At 32.7% G+C, this 26,637-nt stretch overlaps 1 protein-coding gene across 1 annotated transcript in view; it reads left to right on the top strand.

Annotated features, from left to right (window-relative positions):
* Window positions 1-306: 306 nt before the first annotated feature.
* Window positions 307-26,637, top strand: part of LOC115879721 (probable E3 ubiquitin-protein ligase HERC1) — a 68,050-nt gene continuing 41,719 nt past the window's right edge. Inside the window, exons 1-30 of the mRNA XM_030896682.1 lie at window positions 307-762; window positions 950-1,142; window positions 1,203-1,590; window positions 1,645-1,796; window positions 1,864-2,033; window positions 4,262-4,427; window positions 4,487-4,699; window positions 5,893-6,089; window positions 6,556-6,654; window positions 7,953-8,105; window positions 8,164-8,394; window positions 8,453-8,649; window positions 10,074-10,288; window positions 11,365-11,554; window positions 11,611-11,770; window positions 11,826-12,042; window positions 13,128-13,365; window positions 17,097-17,406; window positions 19,462-19,847; window positions 20,659-20,791; window positions 20,857-21,856; window positions 21,968-22,087; window positions 22,141-22,332; window positions 22,787-22,987; window positions 23,281-23,438; window positions 23,644-23,791; window positions 23,856-23,966; window positions 24,147-24,440; window positions 25,506-25,667; window positions 26,299-26,461. Of these exons, the coding sequence (XP_030752542.1) occupies window positions 502-762; window positions 950-1,142; window positions 1,203-1,590; window positions 1,645-1,796; window positions 1,864-2,033; window positions 4,262-4,427; window positions 4,487-4,699; window positions 5,893-6,089; window positions 6,556-6,654; window positions 7,953-8,105; window positions 8,164-8,394; window positions 8,453-8,649; window positions 10,074-10,288; window positions 11,365-11,554; window positions 11,611-11,770; window positions 11,826-12,042; window positions 13,128-13,365; window positions 17,097-17,406; window positions 19,462-19,847; window positions 20,659-20,791; window positions 20,857-21,856; window positions 21,968-22,087; window positions 22,141-22,332; window positions 22,787-22,987; window positions 23,281-23,438; window positions 23,644-23,791; window positions 23,856-23,966; window positions 24,147-24,440; window positions 25,506-25,667; window positions 26,299-26,461 (6,818 nt within the window). The 5' untranslated portion in view covers window positions 307-501. The remainder of the gene's footprint in view (window positions 763-949; window positions 1,143-1,202; window positions 1,591-1,644; window positions 1,797-1,863; window positions 2,034-4,261; window positions 4,428-4,486; window positions 4,700-5,892; window positions 6,090-6,555; window positions 6,655-7,952; window positions 8,106-8,163; window positions 8,395-8,452; window positions 8,650-10,073; window positions 10,289-11,364; window positions 11,555-11,610; window positions 11,771-11,825; window positions 12,043-13,127; window positions 13,366-17,096; window positions 17,407-19,461; window positions 19,848-20,658; window positions 20,792-20,856; window positions 21,857-21,967; window positions 22,088-22,140; window positions 22,333-22,786; window positions 22,988-23,280; window positions 23,439-23,643; window positions 23,792-23,855; window positions 23,967-24,146; window positions 24,441-25,505; window positions 25,668-26,298; window positions 26,462-26,637) is intronic.

Here is a 26,637-nt window from a genome sequence, read left to right as displayed (position 1 = left end):
CTTTATTAAATTAATATGGCCTTAATTCATCCTTGGCAAGATAGTTGAAAACTGTGTTTGTCCCTCTGGTTGTTATCCTCTAGATCATATTATTTATATATGATCTAGGGCTAGGGTTGGTTCAAAAAGTATACCTAGCCCTTGTACTACCTTGTACGCAGCTTTGTACATAGCCAACGTTAGATTTCGTATTTTATGATTTCGACATATGTTTCGACCAAGGATACTCACAAGTAAACAAGTATTAATCTTTGGATATAATTTTTTTGTTAACCATCTGATTTTGTTTGACAATCTGATTAATTTGACAAATCCTGAACAATTCGTTTTGTCAGCTTGTGTACTAATATCTGATAAAAACAAAATTCTGAGTGTTTTATTACAAGTGGTTTTGTTTATTTGTGATAAAGATCTATGGATAAAGACCACAATCAGATTTAAATAATTAATGTAATAATTCAAATGAATATAGTTGTAAAAAATATGTGAAGAGAAGGAAAAATGGAAAATCCAAGTATGAATATTGAATTAGAATGGGTTGAACAAACAAATTCAACATGGGCTCAAAAAGATACTGATAATATAGCAAACAGAGATTTGGTGCAGTCCATGTATGATGTATTGTTGCAAAATAAAGAAGTACGTGTCATACCAACAACGTTATCTTCTTATAATGATGTACAAGCTTTGCCAAGTTTTCAATATGAAGCTCCTACATCCCTGGAACTAACAAACTATTTAAACACACTCTTAACATCTCAGGTAATTCTTTTTATATTTGGATTTTTTTTATTTATAAATATGGTATAAACCAACACTTGGACTGGTTTGAGGCTCCATTACATATTCAAATTAACCCCCCAAACCAGTCCAACTGATGTTGGAAATACTATACAATATGTTTATATTATAGTACAGTTTTTACTTATTTTATTATTTATTTATGTAGCATCAGTTAGCTAGAGAAATATGTTCATCCACTCAGTTTTCTGTTCTTTTAAAACAGAGAATGATGATTTTAAAAAGAATATATTATGCCTTGATAATAAAATACCATGATAAGGATAAGACATCTGATGGACAAGCAATGAATGTTAAAAATTCCCCTGTTGTTAGTACTGTAACTAGAGAAGTATTGTCAGGTAATAAAGTGAAATGTTATACTATAGTTTATATTTTTAATGAAATTATAAAAATTTAAGGATCTCAAGCTCTTCTAGAAATTGGTGTAAAAACAGGCCTTAGTCTCCTCTTCTCTTTGTTGCAACAGAACTGGCAAGTTAGTGGAATTTTAGGCATACCATCTTTATGTAATTCAGTGCTAGAAACCACAGTTTCCCTCATTAAGAAACTGCCACCTTTATGCTTGTCAAACGATGTGCAACTGACTTATTTAGGAATAACCAGTTTGGAACAAGTTTGTGATTTTTTGAAAAATGCAGTTCTTCACGAAACAGCTGCAGATAGTAGAGGAAAATTGCTGGCTTCTGAAATCTTAATTGGTTTGGCTCTTCAAAGAGGATCATTGAGATTTCTCTTGGAGTGGATCGACATGGCCTTAGATGCTTCTATGAACCAGACTATCGAAAGGTAAAATGTGCAAGCCAGTTATATTAATATTTTAATTTTTAAATGGAATTTTAGTGAGTTATTTACCAAGGCTATATCACAGCTTGAAGGTGTAAAGCCTCGTCTGAAAAATGAATCATGGAAAAAAGACAGCTCTGAACCAATATCAATGTATGAAGCTGCTATATATCTTATTGAAATTTTATCTCTAATGGCTGTAGATTATGGTAAGTTGAATAATTAATATTAATCAATTAAAAAACTGTTTTTTATATTGTAAATTATGTTTTACAGGCGGAGCTTGTTCAGTAGCAGAGACAACTGCTTGTGAATCTGAATTAGGTGTTTATGAAAAATCAGATGTATTTGTTTGGGGTTCTAATTCTTCAAGCCAATTAGCTGAGGGTCAACATGAAAAAATATTGTTACCTGTAAAATCTAAAATATTTAATCAGGTTCAACAAGTGAGTATCTATTAATGAAAAGAGAAGTGATAATTCATAAAACTTTATAAGTTTTATTAAATGGAAATATTCCAATAACTTACAGTTTGTTGGCTTATATTACAGTTCATTGGCTTAACTATTTTTTTGGTAAATTAGATATTAAGTGATTCAACCATCTATTGAACTTGACTTTAAGTGAACTGTTTTTTTTTTGTAAAATCTGAACATTTAATCAGATTCAATAAGTGGATATCTGTTAGAGAAAAAAGAAGTAATTTATAGCACTTTATAAGCTTTATTATTAAATGGATATAATGGTCCAACAGTTCATTGGCTTATTTTTTTATAAACTGTATATTAAGGTAATCAACCATCTATGAATTTGACCTAATGTGAACTGTTTTTTTTCGATTTCATATAAAACTCTGCTTACTCATTCTTAAGGAATTTTATTTATCCTTTAAAATTATAATATTCCTTAAAAAATGTCTATACCTCTGCGGCGGATTCATCTCTTCAAAAAAGTCTGATAGCTTTTTTTGAAGAGATAATATTCCTTATTAACTCCAAATCCTAAAAATATGTTAACAAAAAAAGTATAGAAAGTTATTATACAGGGTGTCCCAGAAATAAGTGCAAGTATTTTAAGTGCTGGTAGATCTACATAAAAGAAACATATTTTTTCTTTATCGTTTTTCAAATAAGTCCAAAATAACGGAGTTAGGTATTTTACTTTGAAAATCTCCAAAAAAAATGATTTTTTGTTAAAATTTGAGAACCACTGGATCTTTTCTGGATTTTCTTTCTTGTAAATTTAATCTAATACCTATGTTGCCATATTATAAAGAAATTGTGTTTTTTAACTACAAACTAAAAAAATTTCCAAAAACTTTTTCAAAAAATTTCGAATTCTCAAAAAAAAATTTCGCGAAAAGAACCTCATAGGCGTGTTTCTATAACTATTTTGAACTATACTACCAGTTAAAATACTTGCACTTATTTCTCGGACACCCTGTATATTATTATATACAGGGTGGTCCGAATTGTATTCCGGAAACTTCGGCAGCATATTCTGCAGATAAAAATAGGTAAAAAAGTTTGTATAAATGCATGTCCTGAAATGCTTAGTTTCGGAGATACAGGGTGTAGAAATTTCATTTTCATTTCAGATAATATTCAGATGAAAATTGGTGTCTGAGAGTTTTTTGACATGAGAAATTTGGATTTTGATGTCAATATGACTCCTACTGGAAGAGGGCGCCACCTACAGGTGTTTTAACTGTTTAGAAGCGTAATAACTTTTTGTCCGTACCTGTATAAAACTACCGAGGGAAAAAATATATAACTCTGTGATTTTTTACGTAAAAAATATCTCTTTGTAAAAATCGCTACGAGCAACCGTTCTCAAGATATTTAGAATGGAAATAGTCAATACATGCCATTATTAACGAAAAATAAACACGTTGAGTAGATACTTATTTCACTGAAATAATAAATTTGGGAAATTTTTATTTTTTTAAATTAATCATATTTTTTCTGCAAAAAAAAATGATGATAAAACAGTTTTGTTGAACTTTTGGTACAAAAACATTTTAAATTTATGATCTTAGTCTAATAACTATTTAGTCAACATGTTTAATTTATGTCAATGATGACAGGTATTGATAATTTCGATTCCAAATATCTCGAAAACCATTACTCATAGCGATTTTTACCAAGAGACCTTTTTTACGTAGAAAAAAAAAGTAAATGTATATTTACAAAAAAGAAAAAGCGTCGTAAATGTATATTTGTTTACTCAGTAGTTTTATACAGGTACGGACGAAAAGTTATTACTCTTCCAACCAGTTAAAAAATATGTAATTGGCGCCCTCTACGAGTAGGAGTCATATTGACATCAAAATCAAATTTCTCATGTCAAAAAACTCCCAGACACCTATTTCAATCCAAATATTGACGTTACTGCAGAAATTATTTGGAAAAAATCGAAATAAAAATGAAACTTCTACACCCTGTATCTCCGAAACTAAGCATTTTTGAACATACATCTATACGAACATTTTTACTTATTTTTATCTGCAGAATATTCTGCCGAAGTTTCCGGAATACAGTTCGGACCACCCTGTATATATAATATTGAAAAATAATTCCCAAATGAATATATTTTATATAATTGCATTCTTGGAAATTAAGAAACTATTTTTTTTTATATGCTTGAATTTGAACATCTTTGTCTTTTATTTAAGATTGAAGCAGGTCAGTATTGCACTTTTGTTATCCACTGGGATGGATATGTAAGCGCTTGTGGTAGAGGAAGCTATGGACGTTTGGGCCTGGGTGAAACTTCAAATCAAGCATTACCAAAAAAAGTTTTGCTAGATAGTGTTGTAAAAAAATTGTCTAGTTCAAAAGGTAGTACAGATGTCAATTATTGTAAAGTGGATATATTTTTTCGTTCTTTTTTCTTTTAGGTTCTGATGGACATACCTTAGCTTTGACAGATAATGGTCATGTATACAGTTGGGGAGATGGAGATTATGGCAAACTCGGACATGGTAATTGTGTGACTTACAAGAAACCGGAACGGATACTAGGACCATTTTCCGGAAAAACTATAAGATTTATTAATGCTGGATATAGACATAGCGCCGCAATAACAGAAGATGGGAGGTTGTGGACTTGGGGTAAGTTGATGTAAAAATTAAACAACATTTTGAATATGGTGATTGTTGTGTTATGTAAAAATTAAACACTGACTATGAGGATTGTTATTATGTATTATTATAGGAAAATGTAAAAATTTTGTGTATTTTATATCAACCTAATGTAGTAAAGTCTCTTCAATGTAGTAAGGGGAAATATCTCTTATGGGAGTTTATTTGAAAAAGTGGTCACAAAAATAGGAAGAATAAAGCTTGATTTTCATGTGTCCGTTATATGTTGATACGATGCGACGGTGCATTGATTGATCATAGCGATGTCGCGCCACTTTTCATCTGTAATTTTTTTACTCCAGCACGTCAACGGAGAAAGATCGTGCGATAACTGACGTTTTGACACTTTTTTGACAAATCTAATCTAACCTTAATAAAAATATAATAGTACAAGAGCTGGCAACGTCGGGAAAACAAGAATTTTAAGAAAGCTGGTTTTTTAATATATATTTTGCTATGCTCTCCTGTGCCCTCGTGACCCAAGGGCGGCAAATCTGGCTGCCGGTAGACTACTGCGGTTCGCTACTTCGCATCACATGTCCAGCATCACATATATCCAGTGTACAGGGTATCCCATTTTTGTGTGTTTTAGGGAATTTCTCGTTTATGAGTAGCGATTTTCACATTATTTTGTTACTTTTTTATGAAACTAAATATGCTACACATATGTTTGTCCTAGCCTCCTTAGTTCCTGAAATACAGGGCGAATTTGTGATGAGAAGTAGTGAACAGATGTTGATATGATGCGCAGTAGTGAACGCAACATCTACCGACAGCCAGACGGTCCGCACTCTGTTCAGGAGAGCATAACAAAAGATGTATTAAAAAACAGTTTTCTTAAAATGCTCTATCGATAACGTTGCTAGCTCTTAGACTATAAGTAAAACAGGGAAATCGTTATGGAAATGACACCAATCATAAGCAAATCGTACATCCGATGAACGAAGGCATGACAATGCAATAAATCTAAAAACTGCGTAATTTTCTAACCAATCGAAGTCTTTAAATTCAACCAATAAAATTAATATCGTATCGTCGGATAAACGGATGGATGAAAATCAAGCATACGGGTTCACTAAATGACAACAGTGACGCTAATAAGCAATATTCATAGTACGTTTTAGGCTAGTGTTTCTCTATTAAGACTTTATTATTCAAACTAGGCGAAGGCGAATATGGTCGTTTGGGTCATGGGGATAACGCTGGACGTCATATTCCGACGATGGTCACTGATCTAGTGGACATTGGTCAAGTCTCGTGTGGCAGTTCCCATACTTTGGCAGTATCTAGAGACGGTACAAAAGTTTGGTCTTTTGGTAGTGGCGACAATGGCAAACTCGGACATGGAGAAATTGCCAAGGTAGGTCGTCTAATTGTGGAATGCAATATAATTATTTACTTCGGTTTGTTATTTCAAAAATTTAAGTAAAAGAAAAACACTAAATCACCACAATACACCAAAACACTTTTACTTTTACACTGGACGCGCGTTTCGCTAACCATGTTAGCATCATCAGCAGATGATTATAAACTCACACACCAGTTTATAATCATCTGCTGATGATGCTATGCATGGTTAGCGAAACGTGCGTCCAGTGTAAAAGTAAAAGTGTTTCGGTGTATTGTGGTGATTTAGTGTTTTTATTTTGCTGTCTAACACCAAAGGTTCCAACCCTCAACTGTAATAAAATTTAAGTACTAGAGAGTATTTTTTGAAAAATTACAGCTCATACATAATTATGATTAGAGTGTTTTCCATAGGTTTTATTTATTAAATTTGATTTTAATCATTATTATTTAATATAGAATTATATTTTTCTTTTTAGGTATACAAACCAAAACTAATAGAAGCTCTACAAGGATTAATAATACAGAAAGTATGCGCCGGCACATCATTTTCTGTAGCGTTGACCAATATGGGGCAGGTAATATTTACATATATTTAAATATTTAACAATACAATTACATCTAAATTTTCACTTTTGAACAATTAATAGAAAAGAAAGATGTTCTTTCGTCTACAATTTTATTTATTACGTATAGGCGTTAATTTGCATTACATTAGTTTTGTAGTTTTAGATGATATGCTATCTATTTTCATAGAACAAAAATCTCACTGTTATGTTATTGTCTTGTTGGACAGAATATACTAAGGGCTGACAAAGGTTAGTCTTGGGTCGAGATTTTCGTATGTAAGAAGAGTACAATGCGTTTATAATGTACTGAACAAAAAAAAACAGTAAAAACGTTGCCAAACGTATTAAATAAACCCAGAAATTGTCCACATTGCTAAGAGACGTGGAAGGGGATATAGCAGATTCGACGCGGTCGACCGGTCATCGAAGTCATGCGTTCAGCTTCACTATTTAATTATGTCTCGCGATACTTTATTTGTTTATTTATTAACGAGTCGTTGTCATTTTCTCTATAGCTTGTAAGTTTTTAAATGCAAGTTAGAAACACTTGCACTTTTGGTAAAAATAAGTGGAATTGAGTTGGTGTTCGACAGTGATCGTACTATTAGAACTCTGAATTCAAAAATCGATATCTCGAAATCCGTTAGAAATAATTGATTGTAGTTTTTTTCAGAAACTTTGCTAATATTTCTGCTATACTTTCTTCGCAGACAGTATGTAATAATCTTAATAAATAAAAAAAGTTACACGATTGCTGAAAATTGCAATGCACTAAAAAAAACGGATGGTTTTTTTTAAAATTTTGAATAAAAAAAACAAGCTTATCGAATTTTTCTTATTTAAACATCTTGTAAAAGATCCGAACTTCAAAATAAAAAAAGAGTTTCAATATCTAAAGTAGTTCTTGAGTTATCGCGTGTTATGTGTTAGAAAGTTGAGTTTTTAAATTACCGCGATTACTGACGTTTTCTCGTTATAAAAAAATGGATACCCTAACGATATCCTTATAATTCCATTTCAGATGCTCAGTAACATATCTAAAGATTTTATCTAGCTATCTTTTCGAAAATATAAGTCTTTAAAAATAAGCGGTTTGCGATCGTGATTTTACTTTACTTGATAGAGAAAGGCGTACCGAAGAAATGTGGCAACGCCGCAACAGCACACCGTCGCATTTCTCTCACTCCGACTTAATAAGATCCCTATGCTACCCAAAAGTAAGAGTTGCCAGCTCGCAATGCAATAAATGTTTCATATTATTAATAAGGATGTTTTGCGTAATATCAACGTATTTTTATATTTTATAGGTATATACTTGGGGAACTGGGCCTGCTCTTGGTATGGGATCCGCTGATGTAATAGGATTACAACCTCTTTTAGTTGAAGACCTAGTTCCTTTTAGAATAATTGATATATCCGTCGGTGACAACCATTGTTTAGCCTTAACTGACGAATTTCAAGTAAATTATCTAGCCATTACCATTTTAGAAGTGAAAATTTTAATATATATTTTTTAAGATTTACGCTTGGGGCGTCAACACAGTAGGTCAGTGTGGACAGGGACACACTTCTAGTCCTATTACAAGACCTCTTAAAGTTATGGGTCTAGAAGGCGTTATGGTTAGACAGATCAGTGCAGGCACATCGCATTCCATTGCATGGACCAGCGTACCAGCTGAGAACCATCAAATTACCAGGCATAAACCATTCTGTCTTGATTTACACGAGAAAACATTTAATTACTTTAAGGTGTCATTCTATTATTTTTCAAATTTATAAAGCATATTGATTTTCTATACTTTTATAGGTGTTCTTGGAAAAATATACTAATTGTTTTACATATGAGAAACCTCCACAACCGTTTAAAACTAGGGAGGATCACGAAAACTTTATAATTTTAACCTTAAAGTTATTGTGTACTCATTTTCATCTTTGTATTAGTGCCAATTTGAACACCAATGTTTTAAATAAGCATGCCAAGGAGTTAAGGACTGCTTTATTTAGGTAATGCTTTAAGTAATGAGATTTTTTTCAGGCAGGTTTATAACCCAATAAATAATATTAATATAAATATAACTAGATAATACTATTAAACAAAATTGGCATGCATGACATGATTTTGATAGCAGAAAAAATGAGCTATCAAATACACTTTTAATATACAGTGTCTCGTTTAAATAAAAATAAAAATTGTGTGTGCACCATGTGCCGGGGCGGATACAGGAATTTATTTTAGGGGGGGCCCAAAATAAAAAGTAATGTAGAATATGCTTTTTAGGTCGCCATTTTTAACCAAAAAGCCTGATATTTAACACAATTTACAGATTTTAGGTATCCCTCTGTATCCGCCACTGACCATGTGCGCATATTTGAACTGAAACTTCTTCTTACTTCGGTCTGTGTCTGCCCGTCTGAGGATTCCATTCTGACCCATCTACATTCCGAGTTTTAGCCCTCTAGCTCACATAGAACCCGAGTTACACCGCTCCCAGATCGTTACCACTTTTCCTCTCACGTCTCGTGTCACGGCCATCAATTTCTACTTCCATCGCGCGTTAAGAAGTTTCACTTCAAAAATTAGAGTTTTAATACCATAAAATTTGTGAGTGTTACTTTCTGAGGCAGTGAGGCGACTTTTGGTATCGTGATGGGAAAAACCGATTAATTTCAATAATCGAGTACTCGAGTTTCAAGGGATTGCAAACCGAGTGATCGCTCGAGCGAAATATCACTCGTATTTAAAAATACGGTTTTTTGCCCGTCGCTTGTTATAAGTACTCGTTAACGCCAAGCTGTAAGTTGCGTGCGCAGGGCACATATTCTTTCGGTGATGAATGGCAAGTAGCAAGCGACGAGCGATTCGCTTCTTCGCTTGATTTAGTTTATTTCAAAGCATTGTCGATGTAGGTCCTAAAATTTTGTCCCTCAGATACGCAACGGATAAATATATATACGCCGTCGTATAAATTTTCTACCTGCAATGTATGTAGAAAATTCGCTTTTTATCGAGTATGTCACATTAAAATCGGATTTTAATTTATTTCATTTTAGGATCGCTTGCGTTCGTTGCTTGTAACTCGTGACTTGCATCGCTCGTTCATAATCGAGCGATGTCGGTTATTTCAATAATCAAGTACTCGAGCGAAGTTTCGAGTACTTTTGAGTTATTCCATCACTATATACAATATATCAAAGCTTGACTAAAAACTACGTTTTTAAGAATGTATAGTGCACTTGTGTTTCACATATTGAAAGGATCGAAACACGGCTTCTTACAAAGTCATATATCGTAATCAAAAATAGTTATGATAAAAATTGCTAAAATTATATTGTTCTGTGACATTAAAACGGCTCACTCACATTAAAACTTTTCTTATTAGAAAAGTATAATCAAGAAGAAAATAATTGATTAATAATTATTATTATAGATTAGTGGATATAGACGCTACAGAAGAAATTCATAATCTTTCCAAGGAAGTATTAAATATAGGCGCACCGTTACTTTTACCTTTGTTAAATGAAAGAGTCGAATTTCTACACTCTCATTTGTCCAGTGGCAACTCCTTGTCTCAAGGACAACAGATGCTCTTAAGTATTATTTTAAGCAGCTTAGAAGATCCCATTCATATAGCCTCATTATTAGGTAAACTTATTGATTGATTCACTTTTAAGTAATTGTTAGGATAACACTGTTCTGCAAAAAAATACATTTTTCTTGAGCACTGTACCATTACCTGCTGATTCTTATTTAAAATGACGTATCTGACCTAAATCCAAATATAGTTTTGGTTTTCTTCTAACACCCACCATTTTCAGGAGAACTCTCTCTCTTCATTTTTATACAGGGTGAGTCATAAATATGTACAAATATTTTTAGGTGTGGCATATTTTGACCCCAGGAACACGTTTATAAATTTTTTTCGCAAAAAAGTTGTTGAATACCAAGTGTATGGTACCAAATTATGCGTAAAAAATGCTTTTTCCAAATATGCTAATGAGCCACCCTTGTTCCATTTGAAAAAAATGATATATCATTAAAAATACGATTTGAGCATCTTTTAACTAGCCAAGACAATACAGGAAAAACATTAGATGATCAAATCTATTTTTCCAAGGCTCAATTGAAATTTAAAATACGATTTTTAGGCAAAAATGTCAAGAGTTGACGTATGATATGTCATTCTATTCAGAGCGTTTCATTTTCTGCCAAATAAAGTAAAAATATACCGAGGGTGTCATTTAAAAATCAAAAGTTGTAATCATTTCCTGTGAAACAGGAAGTGGCCGAAAACAATTGAATACGTCAGTCAATCCTAATTTATGTAACATACCAAATCTCTTTTTTTTACCTGAAGTTAAGCCTAACAGGTGAGCCACTTAGACTCACCCGGTATATACTTTTATATATAACAACATGTTGCTTTATGTGTTGCTATATACTTATAACTTTATTATTTACTAGGGTTAGAAGCTGAAATATGTAAAAAAGTAAGTGAAAAAAATGCAATAAAACGAGAAAATTGATCAAATTTATTGATTTTATTACAATTTGAACGGAAACACCTCCGTAAGGGGTTTCCCTTAAAAACGGGGGGTGATAGGAGAAAACGGAGGTCATATTTAGATTCAGTAGGTCATTTATTATAGTTTTACATAAGAATCAGCAAAAATGGTGTCAGGGTCGATTTCCATACAGACTGGTCTTTACTCTGTTCACAGGATATGCTGTCAGTACAGATAAGTCTAAAGAGTTAGATGGGAAAATGACATCAACTCTGATGCACACATTGCTGCAGTCGTTTACTAAAAACACCGAGGAAACCATGGAATCTATTTTGAAATATATGGCTATTAAAACAAACTATAAATGGCAGAAGCCCGGAAATTCAAAAGTTTGTCATCTTCAAAAGTAGGTGCTCCAAAATTAAGTTTAGATAATAAATTATTAGAATTTATTTATTAAAGGTTGCTTTCGTCACTTCAAAACCATATGCTCGCTCATTATATTGTATCGAACAAAATACAAGTAAAGGAAATTTCAAACGACAACGATTTCTTGGTCAATCATCTGAAAAGTTTATTCGAATTTGCTATACAAGTTCTAAAAAAAGGAGCTACAATTTTGGTAAGAAGCTTGTTAATTTAAGGTCCTTTTTTTAAATAATTATGTTTATTTTTAGGTGGTCTATCCGAATTCTCTGGAATTACTCTATAACGTTCTTTTAGACTCTATTGCTGGCGCAATGTTGTTTAAAATCTTAAATTCCTTATTGCTAATGCCTGTTGCATACATTAGAATAATTTATAACCCTCTTTTAGAAGTATTGAAAGCTTTGGATGCTTTCAACCAATTGTTGCCATCCGAACTGATAGTGGAAAACGATAAAGATGGCTCAAGTAAGTTCGAAAAAAAGTATTGTCTTTTTTATATTAGGAATCATTGGCGGCTTGTAACCTATAAAAGCAACCTATTTGATTTTGCGCAACTGCAACTGTTTGATTTTTATCTGGCCTCTCTATTTGATATCCAACCAGTTGATTTAGACAGATCGAATATGTCGTCTTTCCTTAACCTATAAACCAAATTTTATTTTTTCAATATGCCGAATTTATGATTTAACCAATTCTTATTCAAGATCATGTTTTTGTCAGTTTTACACATGGTTTATTTTTTGTATCGAAAACCATTAGAAATTAGATAGGTTAGTATAAAGAAAAATTTTGAGATGTGGAAGTAGTTTTGAAAAATATAATATACCCGGAGTTCCATGTAAAATAACAAAGATGCTACCACTTTTAGTATGAAGCGGCAACATTGTAATGCTGAAAATAATTTAGACAGAGGGAGCAGGTGCCTTTATGCAAAAATACATATAATAATAATAATAGCTCCCGTATATAGCGTTTAATGCCTTGAAAGTAGCAAGGTACAGCTTGCTATACTAGAGCCGTTCGGTATACAAGGAAGGTAATGTGGCTAGCACTACGCTTCAACCGCCTATTATTACCTCAGGATTGTGAATCCCAAGTACTCATTTAAGGCTGAGTCGACCTAGGTACCCAAACTATTTTTATTTTAATAAAAATAGTTGGCTGATGAAATGCCGGGTGTGGGAATCGAACCCACACCTTGAGATTGGTAGACGAGAGCCTGTACCTCTACGCCACCGGGCACCTTAGCAAAAATACATATTTTCAAAAAAATCACCGGTTCTCCATAAACGTATAACGGGCCATGGCCGTCAATCACCCTCTATACAGGGTGGCCCATCGAAAACGTTCCTCAAGGCATAACGACCAGGGTATTCTTTTTTTCAAAAAATCCAAAAACACGTCAATTTAAACGTGCAAAAATATCTACATAAATCTTACAAAATTATCAATTATGCCTGAATTTCCTTTCATTATTTATGTAATGTTATTTACATCCTTTTATTATCTATATAGTTCATTTTTATCCATCTTATGGAATATTTTTCTAGGATCTGAAACACCCACCTTAGCTCAATTAGCCGAACAATCGTGGATTTGGATCGTAGATATGCAAAAGACGTGTTCGCTTTTGGTCGGTCACTGTTTAGGAGGAATGGTTGTAGGTGAATTACACAGCAGAGAAGAATTATTGTGCCGCAATTGGCTCACAAGTGTAATATTTTCGTCTGGCGTCGAAAACGAAGATTTAGGGTTGGAATGCCTAGAAGAATTATCGTATGTGTCTGGGTAAGCAAGTATATAGTCTGTCCAACGACAAGATCCTTGACAGTGATAGATGTGTCTGTCATTTTATTTTCAAAGTAGTTTATTTTATTTTACAAAGAAATAAGTTGGTACAATTGGAACGCATAGTAGAAAATTAATATATTTAAAATTTAAGTGACAAAAAGGTGATACATCAAAATATTGTGAAATAAAACTGTATAAAATTGAAAAAATCTAATTGAGTTATTTTATTAAAAACAATTACAATATGCGTTAATACAAAACAAGCAAGGGTGTAGTTTAAAAAACACCACATACCAAAAAAAGATATAAAAATATTTCCTGCTTTCAAGCCATGTTTCAAGCTCAAGCAACTTCCTGCATTTATTGTTACATTTATCAATATAATTATTCAATATGATTATTATTTACCTATAGTGTGCTGTTATTTTACAGACACTCCAGTTTTTGGTATCATATACAAGATAGTATACAAACTTTATTTGTGGCTAATACAACTCTCTGGCCAACTATCTCTGGGCATCGAATATTAACTGTAAACTATGGTCTGGGTCAACACTTATTTCCCCTTTGAGTTTTCCTCCACTTAATTTTAAAATCCACGAAACACACGTAATAACATAGTCCAAAATGCAAAATTTATCATTTCTATTTGACATAATTTGACACAAAATTATAACCTATAATTTGGAATTTGGCAAGTGTTTGACAATTCTCAAAAATTTTAAGCCGAGTTCATACGGGTCCGTTTATCAATAATGTTGAAATATGATCTGTCATTCTTGAAATAAACCAATAAAGCTGGTTAAAAACAACAAGAGATGACGCATGACGGATTTATATATATGTATAAACCCATCCATAGTTAACTTAAAAAATATTTTTTTAGTTAAATAAATGGATTGGTATGGACGTCATCTCCTTTTTTTCTGTCATTGTCTGTCGAAATCTTGCCTGAGAAAAATAACAGAGTATACCTACTGTATGATGTGTATGTAAAATAACGACCATAAAAGTTTATATTTAAAAGTGACAACGATCTCTATTTCCATGCCAATTCTGACTCCATGTTTTTTTCCATCGTTTATATACTTTAGGATAAACGCGATTAGACGCAAAAGAAGTTACATAGAAAATGAGAACAAAACAGTTTCTTCTTGACTGTGTAGTAGAGTTGTGTAGTTCGTAAACGAATTAATTCCAATGAACATTGAATTCCGGAACAAAAGGAGATATAATAGTTCCCGGATAGTTAAAAAAAACTGTTTCCTCAGGAACTATTCGCTCCGCAGTTCTGAGTACCGAGATATATGCGACAGCGACGGATCGGTTAGTGTGATCATAGACCTTTGAATAAAAAGGTTAAGGAAGGAAATATGTATGATGAAGGAAGGAGTATAATGTTATCCATGTATTCATGCATGGTAGACGGACAAAGGGCCCTAGGGTGGGGATCCTTACAGTTCTGTTTGACGATTCATTTGACATATTTGAATTTGATTTGAAATTTTGTGGATCTTTTAGTCTTTTTTTCTGTTTATTTTCTGTTATTTATTATTTATTCTACTACTGATAGTTGTTTAAAGGTGGTAAATCTAGAAGAAAATTGTTACAGAACTTAAATTAACAGTGACATAATTGCAATTTATCGAAAAAGACTGTAAAATAAATTGGTTGTGTAGCGTGTGGTAGATCTCGTTCAAAAATCGAGGGAAATAATGGAATAACTTTTCGCTAGTAAGTGACTATATAATATACATAGTGTGGTAAACCAATCATTTATGAAATTCACTTAAAATTAACTAATTATATATTTTTTCTTGCATTTTTGCTTTTATTTACCACTTGTCAAAGATTAGATGTCAAAGAATTTAGATACGTCAATTTGACTTACCTGCTTCAGTAGCGTATCGTATGTTTGTGTTAATAAATAATTATTATAACTTATTTAATTACTTAATACTTAATTTTTATTAAAATTATATATTTTTATAACAAGTTTAATAACTACCAACATTTCAACATTCACAATGTAAAATAGAAAAAAATAACAAATTGAGTCTACCCTACATTATGTTTTTATACGTTTTGCATAAAATTATAGTCTGTCCAACGAGAAGATCCTTGACAGTGATAGATGTGTCTGTCATTTTAATTTCAAAGTAGTTTATTTTATTTTACAAAGAAATAAGTTGGTACAACTGGAACGCATAGCAGGAAATATTTAAAATTTGATTGACAAGATGACAAGTGATTACTTCAAAATATTGTGAAAAAAACTGTATAAAAGTGAAAAAATGTAATCGAGTTATTTTATTTAATAAAACCGGTATGTGTTAATACAAAACAAACTACATACAGAAAAAAAAGACACTACATACCAAAAAAATATAAAAAAGAACTATTTTTTACTTTCAAGCTTTATGAAACTACCCGCATTTATGATTATATTTATCAATATAACTTATGCACAAATACAAAATTTGTAATATTCCACAGGAATAAATAAAACAACATAGGTAAATAAAACAAACTATTTTATTAATAATAACACCTACCAAATTTTATACCTTGAAGGTTGATTAATTAACTTTAATCTTAATTTTTTTAAACCAGTACCTCTTGACATTATTTTTCTGCAGTACTAAAATCCATTATTTACCTATCGTGTGATGTCGATATTTTACAGCTACTCCAGTTTTTAGTATGTGTTTAGTTTGATCCTTCTACCATATACAAGATGCACTTATCTACGACGAGATGGTATACAAACTTTAACGATGGGGTGTATAAGACTTTCTGCCTGGGCAGCGAGTATTAACCATAAACTGTGCTCTGGGTCTACAGTTAATTTTCACTCGATTTTTCCTCCACTTGACTTCAAAAGACACAAAACACACGTAATAATACGAATCAAAATGCATCATCTTCCAAAACGCAGGGTATTTAACAAAAGTTGACACAAAATTATAACCTATAATTTGGCAAGACTTTGACAAGCGTCAAAAATGACAAAAATCTAAAGGCGAGTTCATACGCATCGGCGTCCGTTTATCGTTCATCGTTCCGTCAAACCAATAAAATTGAAATACGATCTGTCATTTTTTAAATAAACCAATAAAACTGGTTAAAAACAACAAGACACGACGTATGACGGATTTATATTTAAACCCATCCATAGATAACTTAAAAATTATTAGAAACTTTTTTTAGTAAAATAAATAGATTGGTATGGGACGTCATCTGCTTTTCTTCTGTCATCGTCTGTCGAAATCTTACCTGAGAAAAAAAACAGAGTATAGAACGGCACCGATAAACCGGAATTTAAGTCGGCCATTTTAGGAGCCCGTCGCGTTCGATCTAAGATTTTTAATATGCTACTTCCTTAATATTTTTATTCAAAGTCATAGACTGATGCTAGGCGAGACCGGGGACAATGTTGCCAGCCGTGTGTTACTGATCCCGGAAACGAAAGGAACTAGTTCTCAGTTTCTTAAACGACAAGTTCACAGGGAACTAGTCGGTCCGCAGTTCCGGCCGCGACCGGCGTTCAAAGAATTATTCCTCTGAAGGAACTCGAACTAATGAACTAGTTCTTCCCAGGGAACTAGAATTCCCACCTTTACCCTGTATCTTGTAGCGTCTTATGCCAGTTGTACATTTACCATACATTTGCCGTTTTAAAAATAATAAACTATTCATCAGTTCATTATTTGTTAATATTGTTGCAGGTCAAATAATTTAAATAGCATGTTGGTAACATTTGAGAACCTGTCTAAAAATGTACAGAAACTATGTAAATTAGCTTTTGATTTACCTTGCCAATACGACGAGGCGTGTGCCGTAACTCAAGATAATCAAGAATCCGAAGACATATTTGGTAAAATGTTACAAAATCTAGAAGACGAAACGTTCGAGTTTGACGAAGAAAAACGAAAAATGTTTGATCGTATTACGAGATGCTTCTTTTATGCGGTATTGAAAGTAACAGGACTGTTAGACAAGGGTAACAATGCAGCTGCATTTAAAGAGGTGTTTAAGGTAGGTTAAGTTATAAATAAAATTATTGACAAGGAAAAAAGATGGACAAGTAGCTAGGCTCATAAATCAGTTACGACCTGCCACGTTCCGTTAGACGCAGTGGTGTAACATAACGTTAAACTTGCTCAAAACGATTCTAATAACAGAAGCTTAATCAAGACAATTTTCTTTAATTCAATTGTAATTAATAATTACTTTTATTTACCATGCATTATTGATGCCAAAAAATACCCAGAAATCCGACAAAACGAAATCACTTTCAAACTATTGAAATAAATTCAGACTATCAATATGTTTTATAAAACACAAAATAACCTTTAGTTATATTTATTGCAAATATATGTATTAAAAATTAAATAATTAAATTCTAACGCCACCGTACACCGCGATTGATCGACACAAGCGAAAAAGCTATTATTTTCCAACTCCGCTTATCTCGACCGCCTTTTATGCTCGTAACAGGTTAAAAAACAACGTATCTAAAATAACTACTTATTTCCTAAATGTTATTCTCCACCCCGGTTATCTCGACCGACACGCGTTATGCTCGCAACTGGTTAACAAAAGCTGCTTATTTTGTATACGTTACTTTTAAGCTGTTACGAGCTCAACACGACTATCGACCAATTCAGCAACGTTCGTCGTAGCGGATTCCCCACTCCGCCGTATCACGACGTAACAGGTAAAAAACAACGTATCTAAAATAACTACTTATTTCCTAAACGTTATTCTCCAACCCGGTGCGAGCCCTACATCGACAATCAACCGATGCAGCAGCCGTTACTTTCCCACCCCGGTTATCTCGACCGACACGCGTTATGCTCGCAACTGGTTAACAAAAGCTGCTTATTTTGTATACGTTATTTTTAAGCTGTTACAAGCTCAACACGACTATCGACCGATTCAGCAACGTTCGCCGTAGCGCATTCCCCACTCCGCCATATCACGACTGCCGTCCTTTGTCGATGGTTGTCGAAATAACAGATTTTACATACTAGTTATTTTTTGGAATTGCTTCGACCCGCATAGAATTTCGTGGCGATGCCGATGCAGAGCGCCACATTTTATATCTGTTATTTTTTAGAAGTAGCAACGGTTACGTTATGTTATTTCTAAATAATTGTTATAAAATAACAGATAGTTAAATAACAACCCAGCTGTATCTACAACATTAAAATATGAACCATTTTTTTTATGATTTAACCTTTAAATTCTCCAACAAGTTAAAGAGGGACGTTTGTAATTTTTTAAATGTCAATAATTGTCATGTCTTGAATTGCAAATAGAATCGTAAGATACAGTAATATACAGAGCGTTGCATTAAAAAAAGATTGTAGCTAAGAGTAAAATATCGAGGCCAAAAATATTTCATGCATTTAACTCATGCATTCATTTATATACGATCTGAAACGCCTTGCTTTGGGTGACAATTTTCGTATATGCGAAGAGTACAATCAATGTGTTCAGTACAATAAGGCGTACCGAACAAAGAGAAAAAAGTAAGTATTTTTCCAAACGCCGCGCTGGATTAAGTGGTAATGAAAGAATATATTAATAAACGCTTTTCATTTTTCTCTCGACGACTTACTAGATTGCCATGGCCCATAGCGATTCATAAGCGTAGTATAGCGAGGTGTAAATACTGACCCAAGACTCTTTGTTACCGATAGGATATTATAAGCAATCAAAATTTCAGAATTTAGAATAAGTGACTCTCCATAAACGTCTGATAGGAGAGTATCGTAAATAACTCTGTATATCTGATGAACTATATTATTATACCGTATGATCGAAAAAAAACGGCGTCCAGTTGACTGGGAAATGACAATCGATGACATTTCCCTATAAATTTACATATAAAATGACAGCGATCTTCATTTCATAGCCATCGCTGACGCCGTTTTTTGTCGATCATACGGTACTTCTATACTATAGAATCAAAAATTTTTATGAACAAGTTGGCTTTGAATTTGACAGTTCAAAGCACTCTTCTTCGTAAAACTTTTCGATTAAGTATAATATAATGATTAAGCATATAATTATATTTATTTCTAGTATTCAAATACGTTAAGACAAAAGCTATTCAGTCTTATGTACAGCTCAAAATTTAGAGAGCAGGAACCGATGGAAGAAGATAAGGATAGTGACGAGTCTAAAGTAATATCGGAAGACAATACCCAATTGGTTTTGAGAGAAATCGACTTCGAGATATTTTGTCAGAAGGTTTTACAAAGATGTTTGTTTCTGCTGATCTACGTGCGCGGTACCAAAGTAGATATATCGTTAGGCGAGATGGAGTCAGACGAAGAGGTATCAGAGAAACCTTACATCGAATTTTATAAGTCTGAGAGAGATCCCACGTTAGCCGATTTGAGGCACGTTTGTTCGTTGAGTCTTAATTATGTTATCAGTGGAACTGAGGAAAAAGCAGGATGTAAGGCGTAAGTATATTACCGGTGATAAAAAAACACAGATAAGTAAAAATTCAGTTCATCTTAATAATATTCACTTCATAAAAACTTAATAAAGTTGAAACAATTTGATTTCTCAAAGAACTAGTTCCTCAGGACCTAATTTACAAAGTATTATCTTCAAAATCGAATTGCGAGAGCTAATGTGATTTGACTACTAATTACTAAGAGTTAATTATATATATTTTGAAACCAGCTTTCAAATTTATTAGATAAACATTAATGGAATTGGTGTCTGAGCAACGATTCAGTATGCCTTAATATTATCATCAATTTTTGGTTTTACCACGAGAGTCGATCTAGTGTATTTACAGATATACTATGAATATGTCTAAAGCTTGATTTTCATGCATCCGTTATCCGGTGATACGATGCGATGGTCCAACGGCGCTCTGATAGGTCATAGTGATTTCGCTCCACTTTTCATCCGTAAATTTTTTACCCCAACCCGGCAACGGAGAAAAATCGTACGATAACGTAGGTTTTGACGCTTTTTTGACAAATTTAATCTAACCTTAATAAAAACATAATAGTGCAAGAGCTAGTAGCAATGTCAGTAAGTAAAACAGCGAAATCGTTATGAAAATGAAAATATCAAATGACATTAATCACAAGCAAATCGTAAATCCGATGAATGGAGGCATGAAAATGCAATAAATTTAAAAACTGCGTAATTTTCTAACCAATCGAAGCCTTTAAATTCAACCAAGAAAATTAATATCGTATCGTCGGATAACGGATGCATGAAAGTGAAAGTCAAGTTTAAGTCATTATTTTTTAGCGATAATGGATGGTCAAATGATCCGGCGATTGTTTTGAAAGCTTTGTTATGTCACAAGAAAAGAGCTGCAAGTCGCTTCGAAGCTCTAGATCAGCTTATATACCACCTTACAAGTAAAGAACCAACTTTAACAGTGAGTTGATGACATTTCGAAATATTTGTGAATTAGTACCTATAATTTAATATGCTTTCTGTCAGGTTTTAAACTGTATCCATCAGCAACTATTGGAAGGATGTTTCGGATTTTGTAATATATGCAATGACGACTCCTGTACGCCGTTCCATCATTATTTGGAAGGCATTCAAAGTTCTCCCATGGAAATGCAGGAAAAAATTCGCACAATTGTACAAGGAATTTACGACTACCTAACGACGTCCTTAAAAAATCAAGTGTCCGAAAATTGTGAATACCAGCATTTGCTTTTGGTGACAGTATTTTCCCTTAGCACTCGATATCAACCAAACGATTTGAGCTTGATCATCAACAACGATCTAGTTCAAAATCTAATGCAACTGGTCAATATTGGTAACTTTGGATTTCAGCCTTACACGAAGTCAGAGATTCTCACGATGGCTTCGTTGAGGCTGATACATATATTGGCCATGTCTTGTTGCATCAACTCCAAAAATATTGATATAGCTCCATTAGAAATTATAATCGGTGTTTTACATAATCAGTTTCTAAAAACTATAGAAATTTTTGACGAGTGCTGCCAAGATTTCGTTTCGCAAGCGTTCCAGTGGGGCAACGAACGTCACATGGGCGATTTCCTATTATTTTTAAGAGTTATTTCGTCCGGTAGCAATATTCAACGCCTGTTAGCCACAAAGAAATGGATATATGCGTTTTTGACGATACTGGGTACCTTCAATATGAACTTGAGTTACAACTCCCAGATCAAGGTACTGAGACCGAAATTATTGATACTGCAACTTCTGCAAATAATCCTGCCTAACTTGAAACCGGTACATATAGACGATGCTTTAAGGAAACACATTGTAGCGAAGTTGTTCTGTTTCTTGGGCAAGGAGATATGGGCGGATTCGTCAAATAATTCGTTTTCCGTTTCATTTGGTAACAAATTCGACCCAGCCGATGATATTCTTACTGTCAAAGATTTTAAAGAAAGCGAGGGAAATGTTCCTGTTCACGACATGGGTTTTGATCCAGAAAAATGTGTTAACTGTACAATTGACGGTGCGTATTTAATATAATTCCTATTTTGCTATTCATTACATAACCAAATCTTTTTAAGACATTTATTTTAGATGTTGATATATTTGAAAATTACTAATCGGTTTATTTCAGGAAGCTTAACTTTAATTCATGGATCTGGTGGTCGTGGATACGGATTGGGTTTACAAGCTATAAAATCGGGTTGTTATCAATGGAAAATTCTTATTGTTAAAGAAAACAGAGGAAATGAAGGTACATACATACAAGGTGTCTCTCGCGGAGTAATTGTAAGTTCATTTTTTTAGGAACATGTATAGGGGTTGCTAGACTACCAGTTAGAGATTTTAGTCATAGGTCTACCACTGATATGTGGTTATATAGAGCATATAGTGGAAGTCTTTATCATAATGGGGAAAGAGATATTTGTTTCCAGAGTTACACGCAAGGAGACTATATAACTGTCGTGTTAGATATGGACGCAAAGACTTTAAGTTTTGGTGCGTACTCTAATAATTTTAATCATATATTTGTTGTTATGTGTTAAACGTTTGGTTTAAAACACCATTTTTACCACCATTAATTTTTTGTTTAAAACATGTTTAAACCTTTGTTGGTGTTGCTGTGTTTTAATGTTATTAATTTATTTATGTTTACTGAAATACATATTTTGATTAAAAGAAAATATGTAAAAGTGGGCAACGTTGTACCGGTCAAGTGAACTCCACTTGACCAACAGTCTATTTGATATGAACTATACTTCTTAATGTAGTATAAAACAGAGTTTGCATAAAGTAAGTGTTTTAAACTAGTTTTAAACAGAATACCAACTTTCGATTTAAAATCGTGTTTATAACAATAAAAATTCTTTTAAACAAAAATAAACATGTTTTGTATAAGAATAAAGAGAACATTTTTTTCGGCCCTGGATTATATTGAGTTTTAATATTACAGGCAAAAATGGAGAAGAGCCAAAGATAGCTTTCGAAAATGTCGAGGGTATGGAATTGTTTCCTTGTGTTATGTTTTACAGTACTAACCCCGGAGAGAAAGTTAAAATCACGGACATGAAAGTCCATGGTACACAACGGGATGTACTACCTGGAGAACCAAATTTGGCACCTCTGCATGCAGTGCTCGCGGAAGCCTATATAGGTAATTTGTAGTTTTTATACCAATGTTTTACACCCTTATCTACTTTACTTAAAAGATAAACTTAATATTTATGTAAGCATAGGAGTGAGTTTTAAAAGAATGCATTTTTGAATGCGTCAATTATTCCTAATTTTTGTTATATACTCACATACCAAATCACGTTTTTTAACACGTAAGGTAATCTTTTCCTCGGTATACTATACCTATTATATTCTTTTATTCATTTATCATATAATAAAAAAATCTTATTAAATGCATCTCAGTTATAATTTGTTAACAAACTTTATTTTTAGGACTTATAAGAAAGCTTCACAATTCGGTTACATGGACTAATGATGTAAATACCGCTTTGAAGCAGAGAATAAATAAAATTGAAGAATTATTTCCCAATGTCGAAACTCACAATCTTGACGAGGCGTCCTCTAGAAAGATGGTAGATTTAAAACCTGAGGTACAATAGAACAAGTAAACTGTTTTTTTTTGTATGACCTAAGGTGGTTTAGTAAATCGAAACTCACTTGTCAAATTAAGTTAAATTTCATTGCTTATTTTATAAATATTATATCTTTAAATAATTATTTATATCACCCAATTTTTTTAATTTGAATGAAGCCCTTGTAGCATATTTTAGAATCTTTTATTACATACATTTTTAGCTTGAAATTAATTTAGAAGAAATGTGCTCTGTAGTTTGGCCAGCGCTGGCTGTTATTGGAGGATTAGATAGAGGTTTAAGAATGGGAGGTTATTGTAAACATAAAACAACCGGTAAAAAGGCTATCGTTTTAGGTATCTTAAAGAAGGGTAATTATATACGAAAATTAAGTTTTTATTCCCATAATTTAAATGTCTTTAATATATTCTCTAGGTATAACTACCGTTAACGTTCAGTGGGAACATGACAGTGGCGTATCAAATGTGGCCATATCAAATTTGGAGTTTATCGAACCTGAACCGTTTTGTACTGCTAAGTTTACAGGTAAATTTTTATAATAAATACATGTGGTATTTTTCTGAAACTAATAATCTCATCGATAACATTAAATGTTTATAAAGTAATTTCATTAATTCAAAATTTGAGTTCCAAATTTGGGTCAAAATAATTAAAATATTTATGGATTTATATATTTTATTTGACAATTTATTGTGCATATTTCAGGTTTAAACTGTAACATTCTGCTTCAACTGGCCAGATTGTCTGGCATTACCAACGAAATATCGTTTCCGCTGTACGAGCTGAACGAAGAAGAGGAGGAAGCGTTTCTGCCTTCCGACATTAAGAAACGATCTTCAGGAGCCGAAGAAATGTTACATTCGATTTCGGATTCTCAGGTTAACACTAAAAGTACGATGGAAAAGTCACAAATGCCGCGGACAGTGGAAAGTCTGACTAACGAAATGGTGTCAAATATTATGGGCGAAGTTAAAAGAATAAGTACCGAAAAATTGACAGGTAATAGTTATATACAGGGTGGTCCGAACTGTATTCCGGAAACTTCGGTAGCATATTCTGCAGATAAAAATAAGTAAAAAACTTCGTATAAATGTATGTCCCAAAATGCTTAGTTTCGGAGATACAGGGTGTAGAAGTTTCATTTTTATTTCAATTTTTTCCAAATAATTCATGAAGTAACGTCAATATTTGTATTAAAATTGGTTTGGTTATGGCGCCTCCTACAAATAGGCGTCATATTGACATGAAAATCGTATTTCTCATGTCAAAAAACTCCCAGACACCAATTTTCATCCAAATATTGACGTTACTTCATAAATTATTTGGAAAAAATCGAAATAAATATAAAAGTTCTACACCCTGTATCTTCGAAACTACGCATTTTGGGACATACATTTGTAGGAACTTTTTTACCTATTTTTATCTGCACAATAGGCTGCCCAAGTTTCCGGAATACAATTCGGACCACCCCGTATGCACTCAGATGCAAAAAAAACGCGACGGAAAATATTTTGGTCACAAGTTTAAAATGTTATATTTTTTTATTTTTAGCTCTATTGCCATAATTTTTTTTAGCAAACTGTGTATAAATCTACCAGCTTTAATTCATAAATTCAGTTTTTTATAAACTTTACTATTTGGCTTATTATACAGGGTTAATCGAAGAGTTGTTTTTTACCCTATCTTTAAAACACCCTGTGCAATAATTTCGTGAGCAGATTTTCCTAAAATATTATTTTTCGGTCAAAAAATTGAGAGGTTAAATGTGAATCGAATTACATCATGACAACAGCATAAACTAAAGGCAAAAATTATTATAAACGCTAAAAATCAAATTCACAAGTTATTTTCACGCCGAATAAAAATTCACGATCACACAGTATACCTGAAAATGCCAATTCAGGTTCAGTTAGCTCAACTTTAATGACATTAATAAGCACACAACATGTCTAAAGACAAATTTTATTCACTTACTTAACTTTGTATACCCTTTCGGATTTTTTGTATAAATAATATTACCAAATATCCATCTCGTTACTGGATAAAATTGTGGATATCTTTTAGGTTCGCAAAGTGAAACTATACTTAGAGATCAAAATGCCGACGCCACTAAAAACCAACAGAACGACAGTGCCGAAACTGAAGAGCTTCAGCAAAAATTTGCATTAATGGAAGACGAATATATAAAATTGGCCTTTTTGCAGTTTGCTGCTTTAAAAGCTTTAGGTAATGATTTATACGTATAGTTCATATCAAATAAACTTTTAGTCACGTGATTAAGCTTGACCGTTGCCCACTTTTACATATTTTCTTTTAATCAAAATATTTTAGGAAACTAAAATAAATTAATTATTAACATATAAACAGTTATTATTTACATCTACAAAATTCACCTTAACAGCACTTAAGGGATATATAGGGTCATTACCACCGCTTTCCCGTTCAAATTTTTTTACGGCTATTAAGCTATTTTGTACACTTCGTACTAAAAGAGTTTCTAATAAGAACAATGTTCGACTGTAAGGCCTGCTAGTAAAAATGTTTAAGCTTAAACTATCACAACAAAATTCATTTAAACTAAAAACCCGTTATACAAAACTAAAGTGTCAAAACCAATAACAATGTCAGGAAATAAATAAATCAATGTTTGGTAACTTGACATTTTTACAGCAGAGCTATCACTTGAATTACCAGCGCGAAATTTCATTTCCAGTTAGTCAGCCCGGCACCGAATATGTCCATGTTTGACAACAATGAATTTAAAAATCACTCCCTCGATTACGTAGCTAAAAGTTTAATTGATATTCAAAGATATATAAATTTTACATTTCATATATCAAAATCATGCTTTTTTTAGGGTCATTTATAATGACAACTCAATTCACAGAATTGTTTTTAATAAATGCTAGCAATTCGGAACATGACGTAGACATTATAAAGGAAATAATGCATAGCATTGTCGATAAAAGTATTGATCAGTGTAAATTAAAAAATATCATTACAGTCGCTGACACAGAAAGGTAAGAGTACTAAAATAGTTTTTAAGTACTAAATTTCACGCTGTTTTCGTATACATGCTAACGTTCAAACAAAATTATTATTTACCAGCGCACTTCTACAAACCTGTTACATGCCAAATTCGCAGACTTGATCTGTCAGATGAAATTGGTCTAAAAAAACTAACGAAGGACAAAAG

This window comes from Sitophilus oryzae, unplaced genomic scaffold (assembly GCF_002938485.1).
Source record: "Sitophilus oryzae breed Bouriz unplaced genomic scaffold, Soryzae_2.0 scaffold_1586_pilon_pilon, whole genome shotgun sequence".
NCBI classification, from domain to species: Eukaryota; Metazoa; Arthropoda; class Insecta; order Coleoptera; family Curculionidae; genus Sitophilus; species Sitophilus oryzae.
Note: the sequence above shows the minus strand (reverse complement) of the source record. Positions and strands in the feature narration are given on the sequence as shown.